Here is an 11,350-nt window from a genome sequence, read left to right on the forward strand (position 1 = left end):
TGTGTTTTTTGAACATTAAAGCATGTCAACATATTCTGTTACACCAAATACACAAAATAATGATCTTTAAAAAAGCATCATATGACCCCTTTAATACGTTTATTTACAACTTATACAGTTCATTAGTCAAATAGATTTGTTGCAACTTGTTAAATGTATAGGCTTCATTTGCTTTGTGTTTTCAGATGTGCATATTGCAAATGTTTTTTCATTCAGTTTATATTTAAAATGCAGAAGATTGCTTGGTGAACTTTATGAAATAATGTTGGCACCTATTGTTCTGTTTCCCAGGTGCTAGCGACAGGGCTGAGTGGACTGTATTCATCCCTGCCACGGAAGATTGAGGTACGGGGCGACGACTGGCACGCCCTGCGGAGGGAGGACTGGATGGGCGTCTCCTCTCTAGTGCTTTTCATGAACAGTCTTGAATTCTGTAACGCTGTAGTACAGGTGGCACACCCTCTTGTGCGCTGCCAACTCCTTGACTACCTCCACAATGGCTTCCTGGTTCCAGTCATAGGCCCCGCTCTGCACAAGGTGAGCCACACTGAACTGGGCTGAAGATGTGAGCCATATTTGGCGTAGATGGCAGTTTCCATATTCATTCATTATAAAACAATGTTTTGAATAGTATTCGTTTTCTCTTATTTTGATTTCTCTCTCTCTCTCTCTCTCTCTCTCTCTCTCTCTTTCTCTTTCATGGTTCCTCTGTCAGTCGTCAGTGGATGAGATGATAGCAAGCACGGCATATCTGGACTTGTTTTTACACAGTATCACAGAAACTTCCCTCCTTAAGACCTTCCTGTGCTTCATTCTGTTGCATCGCCATGACAACGACACCATCCTTGATACACTACTCACACGCATCAGCAGCAATTCACGGGTTAGTTTGGCACATGCTACATCTAGGCTGCATGTATAGATAGAAAAGACACTGTTTTGTCAGTGCTGTAGACTTAGCATTGAAGAAGCAGTATATTCCTGGGAATGTGGAGTGACTAAAGTTGCATTGTTTTTTCTTTCCCTCTCTGAAGCTGTGCATGGTCTCTCTGAGTCTGTTCAAGACATTGCTCAGTCTCAACTGTGAAGACCTCATGCTCCAGCTTGTTCTCAGGTATTTTGTGTGCTTGGGAAGAGAAAGGAAAACTTGAAATCACATCATATGACCCCTTTAAATTATAATCATTTTTGGACAATATTACTGTTTTTACTGTATTTTTGATCAAATAAATGCAGCCTTGGTGTGCATAAGAGACTCCTTACAAAAAACTTTTTTGTTACCAACGATAGTGTAGATCCTATATTTGTGTGTCATATATAATAGGATTCTTGTTTGTGGGTTTTATTAGGCATTTGATATTGCTCATACTTGGGCGAAAGAGACTAAAATAATTATTATTTGTGTCTAAAAAATAAAAGTTTATTTAATGCTTGTCTCTAGGTATCTGTTGCCATGCACACATGTAATGCTGAGTCAGCGAAGGGCAGTCAGAGAAACAGACCTCTATGGCAAATCAGCTGACAAGTTCCTTTCCCTCATACCAGAATGCTGCCGAATCACTCCAGCACCCTCTAGTGAGCGGGATGATGAACCTGCCTTTTGGGGAAAGGGTAAGCCTGTGTCAGGCACATTTACAGATGTGCTTTTAGACTGCACTGAAAAACTTTGCTGCTGTTCATGCCTACAAAATGTATTTTCTCTCCGTTTTTCCTACAGTGCTAGGTAGTCCCACTTCAGAGTCACCGGTTCACCCAAGACCCAGCACTCCTTCCCGCCTCGCTCTCTTTATTCGACAGCAAAGCTCAGGAGGCCAAGCCAACCCCCCCTCGTCTGGCTCGGAGAACGCTCCCTCTTCTCCTCGTGCTAGTGTTTCCTCCCCTCTGTCTCCTGACAGCCCCATGCACCAACTCCAAGACGCTTCAGAAGGAGAGACTGGCTACCTGGAGTACCTGCGTGCTGCTCGGAAGGGTATTGAGCTCTGCTCCTGGGCCTGTCGAGACTGGTCAGTCCCTTACGATGGAGAAAATCCCTCTCCAAACTCTGCTCCTCCTCCACCTCCCGCTCCTACGTCCAACCCCTCCCTCAGTATGGTACAAGAGCATTTCTCCATAATGGACCCCGCTCAGCAGAGGGCAGCAGTGGTGGCTGCAGCATGTGCCGAGTGGAGCAGTTCAGATCGAGATAGTGGAGAGTGGGATGTTACCATCAGCAAGAACTGTATCAGTCTCACACCCCGCAGTAAGAAACACAGCCTTCTTCCCAGTTCTATACCTCTCCAGTCTTCTTCTTCTGCATCAGTCTCTACAGAAATAACAGGTGCTGTGGAAACCGTATCCCAACACTCTCATTTGGCACCTCATCAAGCGCTCTATAATGGTATGGGGCAGGTGGAGCTCACAGACAGTGTGGATGAGAGAATGGAAGTTAAGAAAGTAAAAAGGGACTCTGATGTAAATAACAGCGTGGTGGAGTCAGGGATGAATGGGTCGATGGGTATGTGCCTGGTTGACTACAATGATTTACATGTAGGATCGGCAATGAAATCATCTCAGGTGCAGGTGAAGCCACATCTGCAACATCAAACCTCCGTGCCCTCTTCTACCCAAGAGTGTCTGCAAAGCGAGAGCCAGAGATTATCTCCTGTTCCTGCCTTGACCGAGACTTCCACAGTTCCCCGTGAAAGCAGGGGTCCAGAGTCCGTTGAGCGTCTGATTGAGGAGTTGCTGGAGCAGGCGCCATCGGAGCCATTGTCTGGAGACTCGAAATGCCAGGGAATCAGCATTGAGGCTTTTCACCAGGAGCTGAAGGAGCTGGAGGAACGTGTAAGGGAGAGGAGGGTTCTTTCACGCAGCTCGGAGGAGTCCTCTCGGGAATCTCGCACTGCTCCTGCTCCCAGCCTGACAGATGAGGACTGTCTTCCAGTGGAGACTGAGCAGCGCTCCAGTGAAACGAAGCCTGACAGCTCTGCCCCTGGGGTGTTTAGCCCCGCACGACCCCTCGGACAACCTCTTGCTCAACCGTACACAGGTTCTCGATGTAGAGATGACCAAATTAAAGATTTGAGTGCTTATGTTACTTGTGCAAGTTCAGCAAGTGCTAACCATAAGTCACTGGTTCCGCTTCTCCCTCTGTGTAGGTCCATTTATAACAGTCCTGTTCAGTAAACTGGAGAGTATGATGCAGAACTCCCTTTATGTGAACATTTTGCTGACGGGTGTTGTGTTCCAGCTGGCCTGTTACCCTCAGCCTCTCCTCCGCTCTTTCCTCCTCAACGCCAACATGGTGTTTCAGCCCAGTGTTAAATCACTCATTCAGGTAATGCAGCAATGCATAACTTAGAAATATGACAAATCCATCTGCATGACTGCTTAATATAAAATATGCAAAGACTGAATCACTTTCAGTTGCTCTTTTTATTGGTTTGTACATTTTCTGATCAAAAATATGAAATCAGAATTGATTTTAAATACTCAAAAACTGCCTTTTGTGTCATTGGCACTTTTTTGAGCTTTTATGGTTTAAAAAATTTAAGCTGTTTAATGTTTTAGGGATAAAGTTTGAGTAAGCAATTAATTTAAAATTTGATTTGACTGGAACTTAAGTTTATAAACAAATGCATTGCATCAAAAAGATTTTTTTAAAAATGTTGATTTTTACTTTGACTCCTTTTTCTTTCTACTCTTCAGGTGCTAGGATCAGTAAAAAATCGCATTGAAGTATTTGCAGCAGCACACGAGGATTTCCCTGCCATGTTAAGAAAGGCTCGCCGCTTTCTGGTTGCAAGAGGAAAGTTAGACTGGTCTGACTCACCCATGGGAGTGCCCAACCTCCGTCGTTCAGACTCATTAAGTAGGTGGATGAAAGGGAATGAACAGTCTCAGGAACAAAAACAAGAGATCATGTTTTTTTTATGTTTTGATGTGACATGTTTTTGTGACTTTCGCCTTTGTAAAGGATAATACACACTCACACGGTCATATCACACAATAAGCCTTGAAGGATATTTTGAATATAAGACCATAAAAAAATCCTAAATATATTAAATAGTTTAACGGAAATCTTATTGGACATTTAAGGGGTCTTAATTTTGGGAACCAAAAGCAGAAATTATTCAAATTCATGATTGAATTTATTCTGATTGCTGCATGCTCAAAGTCAAAATATGGCGTTCTTGAGCATTCTACAGTCTCGTGTTTTCAGAGTAGTTCACAGTCAATGAATACCTTGCATCTATGCCAAGCAATTGGTTATGATCTGCTTTCGGTGAATTAAAAACAATGTTTACTTTATGGGTTTTATATTGTAATGTTGTAGATCAGTGTTTCTCAACCCTGGTCCTGGGCGCCCCCCAGCACTGCACATTTTGTGTGTCTCCCTAATCAAACACACCTGATTCAACTCATTAGCTCATTAAAAGAAACTCCAGGACCTGAAATGGGTGTCAGATAAGGGAGACATACAAAATGTGCAGTGTTGGGGGGCGCTCAGGACCAGGGTTGAGAAACACTGTTGTAAATGGTTGTAAAAGTGCATATCTCCCTTATACAGCATGAGAAGCTGGAAGGCGTAAACCATAGACAATTTCAATTAAGAGTCCTGTGTATTTCAGGCTTGTTTATAATTAAAAGTCCTGCATTATGCATAAAAAAAATTCTGGATATTTTTGGCATTTTGTTTACACAAACTATATCATTTAATTCAACATAAGCTCTTATGTGGCTTCTCTCTGAGCTGCCCTGTCCCAGGAAGACATATTAAACATTATTATAGTATCAGCAAAATCCATGTATGTATTAATTAGTGCTGTCAATCGATAAAAAAAAACAAAAACTAATCGCATTTGTTTTCTGAAATTTAATCGCGATTAATCCCACCTAACATTAAAGTTTTTAAATGTACATTTTTATTGCAATAATTGCACATTCAATCTTCAAATTAATGTTGAAACAACATAAAGATAGTATTTTTTTATATTTGTTTAATGGCATCTTTTTTTTATGACTGAAGGCCAGTATCACTGATACCAATACTACTGATGTCTCTAGGAAATTGTTTTTTCCCCCTAATATTTAATCATTGACTATAGCCGTTCAACATTACAGTATAATTGAGAACTGTCAATTTTAACATTTATTAGAATTTACCTGTGCCCTACAAAATTGAATAAAGTTATGAAACATGAAATTCTAAATTAAATATAGATGAATCCTTAAAGGGGTGGTTCATTGCGATTTCACTTTTTTTAATGTTAGTTAGTGTCTAATGTTGCTGTTTGAGCATAAACAATATCTGCAAAGTTACGAAGCTGAAAGTTCAATGCAAACAGATATCGTCTTTTAAAATTCTGGCAGTTTAATGCCTACAAAAACGACTGGTAGGGACTACAACGAGCTACTTCCCAGGTTCGTGACATCACAAACCCAGATAAACCCTTTAATCAGGATAAAACTGTATATTAAAAGCTAACATAAGCAGTAGCATTTACAAATAACAGCGTATCTAAAATAGACAACAACAACACAAAAAACATAGGCCTACCATTAAAAGCCATGCTTGCACAGGTTCTGCACGATCCTCTTCAATAATATCCTCTGCTTCTCAATCGGGCTCAAACTGATAAGCGATATTAAGGACGCAGCTGTTTACAATATAACCGGAGCACATGCCGCCGAGGTGAGGGGTGGGACGTTTAGACACGCACTAGAGGCGGTTTAGCCAATCACAACACACTGGGCTAGCTAACCAGTCAGAGCCCATCGCGTATTTCTGAGGGAGGGGCTTCATAAAAGAAGGAAATGATCAGCCCGTTTCTCTGAGAAGGTACAGAGCGGTTTGGAATGAAGGTAAATTATGTGAAAAATAATGCGTTTTTAAAAAAAATGAAGCATTAACACGTTAGACTGCACCCCATAAACACAATCAAGCTTAGAAGAAACCCAGTGAACCACCCCTTTAAAGCTACAACAGTTATTGATTTCCCCTTTTTTCTTTTGTTCTTTGATTAACAGACATCACAGCAGCTGGGTTATTAGGTTATTTTGGCTGCTATAACTTTGAGTTGCCACTGCTAAACGTGACATGGAACTGACATACATAGTTCCGCGTCTAAATAAATGCAATTCTTGTCAAGAAAAAAGACAGAAGCAGCAGTTGTGAGTGGGGTGGCCAACTAGCCTTGCATAAATTGCGTTAAATATTTTAATATAATCGCCTTTAACATGCTAATTTTGACAGCACTAGTATTCATATATTAGAACATAAACCAATGTCAGTGCATGTGTATACTGTATATTGAGTAAAAATATGTCTTCAGTATTTGCTCCGTATAAACACACAATATTAATTTTATTTGTGCAGAAGACCTCTCAGAAGAGGTCTTAAAGTCTAACATTTGATTAAAAAAACTCTTCATATACCCTGAGAATTTGTCATTATGTTCAGTCAATTTAAAGGAGACATTTCACTTACCTTTCAACTCATTTTTGAAATGGCCTAAAGAGGAATTATAATGCACAAGGAAACTTATTAACTTATTTCTTTTCTTTTCTTGTCTCTGTCTCTCTTTCTCTCCCACAGTTAAAAGCCGAAAACCATCTCTGGGCGATCTTATCCTGAGGCACACCAACAGTCCTACGAGAGCTCGACATGCAGCTCAGTTGGCCTTGGCCCACGTGAGAGACGGAGGGCAGTCTCTGCACAGTGCTTTGTTTCGGTGTGGTGCAGCCAGTGGGGGCTCTGGCCTGGAGAAGCAGGCAGAGGCACTAAGGGTGAAAAACGCAGTCTACTGTGCTGTTATTTTCTCAGAGTTTCTCAAAGAGCTAGCAGCTCTTGCACAGGAGCATGCTGTAGCCCTGCCCTTCCCACCTAGTCAAGGCACCGAGGAATAACACCAGGCCAAAATTTTCCTCTATACTTGCTTTATCCACTGTTCCCGGCACTGAGCTGTAGACTATTATATACCTGAGATTTTTCAAACAAACAGTCTTTTTTTCAAGGGACATAATGCACTCAAAGAGACAGGAAAAATCAGTTGATCATAAAGGTAAAGAGAGAGGACATCTCTTGTTAATAATCTCATGTTCATAATGTCGTTTTTTTTATATTGTACAGGGCCATTTATCCATTAAGCTTTAGGAAATTGTGCATATAAATCTTGTATATAGTCTATATAAAATATCTATGTGTATAATGATTTTTGTACACTCAGAGAGACTTGCATTCTTTAAGCTGGAGGAATTTGGCCGTAAACTTGCACTCCCTACGTTTCTAAGTCACTTCAGAGACTAGCTAAAGTAGACTCACTACACACGGTTCTTTTAAACTTTTATGGGTGCGGAAGTGCCATTTACATTTTTAGCAATGTCGAACGGTTATTTTCTCTTTTATAGAAATATAGGTCTGTGAGATCACACCAGGATCAATCAGAAATAATCATCTGGCCATTTTCAAAGGATGAGATGTCAGATATTGTTTACCAATCACAAGCTGGGCAATAGGTCCTCGGTATCGGGGATATGCCCCTTTATTGACATCTCTGAAAAATCGTGACAAAATGTTCAAGTTCTGCCAAACTCTAGCACAAATCTTCTTGTCCAACAACTAGAGTGACGTTAGAGCCCGTAAAGAGGGGAGAGGTTCATTTTCCTAACCTCCGTCCCAATAAAAGCCTGACAAATTAAGCATAGATGGAAAGTTTTCATTCTCGTGTCGTGTTGCAGCAGCACATTTTCTAGGATGTTCATTTCTGGCCGTTTTAGGGAAATGCAAATGGTACATTCACCTAGCATGACATTACATATCCTCTTTCGTTTTTTTTGGAAAGGCACTGATTTTTCTGCCCACAAAGATTTCCTGTACTGGATGTTAGCATCCCTTTTGGCATCTGACTAGGTGCTAATGTCTTAAATATTTGGCTGGTATGAGCATAGAGAAGCTTGCTTAATAATTACCTGTCCCTTTAAGGAGTGAGCCAAGTTATGTGAATCATAAGCCATCTTAGTGTTGAATCAAAGTGTTTTTTTTCTGTTCACTACTTGATTTTGCTAGTGTTATGGAGTATGAGTGAATTCATAGTGGAAACGCCATGCCACTTTTTAATTTGTTTATTACCAAAATACTTTAGACACTTTCATTTTCAGAATGGAAGTTAGGACATACATGTGCATAAGTTTTGTGAGTGTTTTTTTTTTTTCCAGTATCATTTTTGGCCCTTGTGTCTTAAACACTTATGCTGATCTGAAATCATCCATCCAAGAGCTTTTATCATGCAAAGCCAGATGCACATTACCTCAGTTTACGTTATTTTCTTTCCATGCAGTGTTCTTTCTGCTTCACTTATGTTCAGTAATTCTGTTCGATCAAATATGCTTTTTGATCAGTTTCTAGATGTAAGAGCAGACAATTTGAAAGGCGGTTATATATTATTTTCTAGTTGCTAAATTGTCAATCCATCCATTTTCCCCTCCTTATCTATCCACCCATCCACAGAGGGTTTGTGTGGAACATTAGTTTGATGCTTCTCTGCTTTTGTTAGTTGAAATATGAAATGTTTAGCATGCAAATTCCATATTTAAGGATAATGGTAGACCATGTTAGTGTCAAAAAATAGTTTGTGCTTTCCTTGAAACACGCTCTGATGTCTGTGGGTGAGAGATGAAATGGAAAGGATAAAGAGCAAGAGGTTGAATGAAGAAACGGTACATATATGTTAGGGTTCGGTTATCTCTATGGAGACAGCGGTTATTATACTTCCTTTCAGTTTCTAAGTTAGAAATCAAATAGGCCTATACAACTGATGTGTCGTAAGATACCAATGCACAAGAAATGCCCATTGTTTTTATGATGCAATTATATGCCTGATGTGGAGCAGATAGCATGTTTTTTTCTTTTTATACATACTTAAGTGTTTGGTATGATTTTGGAAAATGTTTAACAATCAGGAGCTCATTGATTGTGTGTGCTTGTTATTGAAAACTGTTTGATCAGTATACATTGCACAATTTTTAAGTTGATTTTTCTGTATTTGGTTTTCTCTTTATTTTTCTTTCACTGTCCATTTTTTGGAATGAAATGTTGATGTTGACAAGGACTTCTGCAGCTTGTTATCTATGCAAACTGGTTTCTGTGTTTCTGAGTAAGTGAAGATGGTTAAACCTTTGGGGACAAACACAAACTAAATTTACAATCCAGAACCCCTCTTCAATAATTGACTTATACCTTATCGATTCAGTAATCTACTGGACTGTATGGAAACTCGTGCAAAATGATGAATGTTATCAAAATATTTTTCTATATATAAAATGGAGGAGGAAAGTGGAACTGAATGGAGATTTAAATCAACGATAAAACCTTCAAAGACAAACACTAAAAGGGAATGTTTTTATTAATTTATAAATGTTTTACCTGGCAATACCTTTGGCTTCTTTGTCTTTATTTCTGAGAAGTTTATAAAGGTGAGATCTTCTGTCATTTGTTTTAATTGAGATGTGGTTGATTGCAAATACATTAGAAATAATGATTAAAAAATGCATATGAAATGTAAGCAAAATTAGCACATCTCCTGAATACACAATTTAGACTTTCTCTGATCTGGTGCTTGGACTTAGATGAATCAGGATTTTAAAAATAAATGACACTGTTTTGATTGGTGCGTAGACTGGTTTTAAGCTGCAGATTAGATGACACCTTAAATATTGGCTTGTCAGAAAAATGACCCAGTTTACTCTGAGCCATCATGCTCATCATTGGGATTCTCTTCCTCCCTATTTCTATCGTCTCTTCCTAATCTTATGATAAAATGCTTCACTGGAGAAAGGATCTGAGACAGACGATGCTGCTGTAAGGAACTTCACGTCTTTCATAATTTCTTTCAGCCTGACGCCTGTTTCACACCGCACGCGTAAGCAGAGCAGAGGCAGCGCAGAAGCGGCGCGCGCCCATTGTGCTTTCACACTGGCAGCGTTTGTCTCGCGGTGTGTACTGCAAATACAGACGAGTATCGTTTATTCGGTCACGCTTTTCAGGTGTTCTCCGACAACTGTCTGTCATGTGCTTTGGTTTATGATATGGGCAGCATATCCCCCCCACACATGCATATACCATGATGTATATAGGTAGTTTACATGAAAAATAATCTTAAAGTTAATAAATGCCTCTAGTTTTAATAATTTAAACAGGCCTTTGAAGTTTGGGCAATAACTCCTGGCATGGGATGTGTTTTCGTGTAGTTGATTCTGTGCTAACTTGATCTAATATTTGATGTTTTTAAAATGTTGTAGATTTAAGTAGCAAATAAAAATCGCTAAAATTATTGAATATAATCGAAGAAAAAGGTCTTCTTAATGATTCCCAGTTTTGTTTAAGATAATTGAAGCAACAGTTTTTCAACAACTTTTACAATAATGTGAAAGTATGGTATTCGGGGTAAAAAGCTCCCCTGCTTTTAAGGTCTAAAGGCACAATAATTAACATGATAATTAATAGATGGCTGACTTTTCCATTTGTTGACAAGACAAGTTGGAGCTAAACTCTGCAGGACACCGGCCCTCCAGGACCGAGTTTGGGCACCCCTGCTCTAATCTGTTAACATGGGCGCCGAAAAAAATACGCGCTGCTTACGCGCCGCTTCTACGCTGCCTCTGCTCTGCTTACACGTGCGGTGTGAAACGGGCGTTAAATTGGGCTACGCTCTGTTCACGCGTGCGGTGTGAAACCGGGCGTCGGCATATTTTAATTCATATCTATGTGTTGTATATGTTAGTGATGCAAAGTCCGATTCATTTCCGCGAACCGGTACTTTTCAGACAGATCAGTTAATTGAACCGGTTCAAAAAGCCGATTCATCGGCTCCTGACGTCATCAAGCAATAACGTCTCTACGCATTTCTTTTCTAACAACTCAGTGCCATGTTGTATCAATGAAAAATTCAAATAAGTCATTTGTGTCAACGCATATTGAAACATTCAAAAATAAGGTTATTTGTGTGAAAGCATATTGCTGATTATTGCCATATTGAAGCAACAGTTTTTCAACAACTTTTAAAATAATGTAAAAGTTATTTCACAAACACTTAAGTTAATGGTGTTTGTGGTCACAGTTTCATCCGCGGATCCTCAGATACGACTGACTGACCAAAATTGACTAGCCTACAACTTGGATAAGATTCCTAAATGTTTGAGAAGGGTCTGGCTGCAGCTTGGCGCTTGCATTCTCAGACTTGCACTCTCAGACACTTGCACTTCCGCTAGCGACGTCACTTGCAGTCTTTTTTATTTTTTATTTTGTTCTATTTATTGATTACTTTTTGTTTGAATCTCTCATCATTTTACAACAGTAAAGGTGGTGAAGACA

The 11,350-nt window shown here is 39.7% G+C and overlaps 1 protein-coding gene across 2 annotated transcripts in view; it reads left to right on the top strand.

Annotated features, from left to right (window-relative positions):
- The window catches only part of LOC107690600 (FTS and Hook-interacting protein homolog), a 22,853-nt gene extending 13,441 nt beyond the window's left edge, over nucleotides 1-9,412 (top strand). For both annotated transcript variants that reach the window (XM_016488972.1, XM_016488973.1), the window contains 8 exons: nucleotides 292-537; nucleotides 716-883; nucleotides 1,035-1,114; nucleotides 1,442-1,611; nucleotides 1,718-3,028; nucleotides 3,138-3,316; nucleotides 3,688-3,850; nucleotides 6,578-9,412. In XM_016488972.1, coding sequence (XP_016344458.1) covers nucleotides 292-537; nucleotides 716-883; nucleotides 1,035-1,114; nucleotides 1,442-1,611; nucleotides 1,718-3,028; nucleotides 3,138-3,316; nucleotides 3,688-3,850; nucleotides 6,578-6,888 — 2,628 coding nt within the window. In that variant the 3' untranslated portion in view covers nucleotides 6,889-9,412. The remainder of the gene's footprint in view (nucleotides 1-291; nucleotides 538-715; nucleotides 884-1,034; nucleotides 1,115-1,441; nucleotides 1,612-1,717; nucleotides 3,029-3,137; nucleotides 3,317-3,687; nucleotides 3,851-6,577) is intronic.
- Nucleotides 9,413-11,350: the final 1,938 nt, after the last annotated feature.

The sequence above is a fragment of the Sinocyclocheilus anshuiensis genome, unplaced genomic scaffold (assembly GCF_001515605.1).
Source record: "Sinocyclocheilus anshuiensis isolate Anshui unplaced genomic scaffold, SAMN03320099.WGS_v1.1 scaffold1709, whole genome shotgun sequence".
NCBI lineage: Eukaryota > Metazoa > Chordata > Actinopteri > Cypriniformes > Cyprinidae > Sinocyclocheilus > Sinocyclocheilus anshuiensis.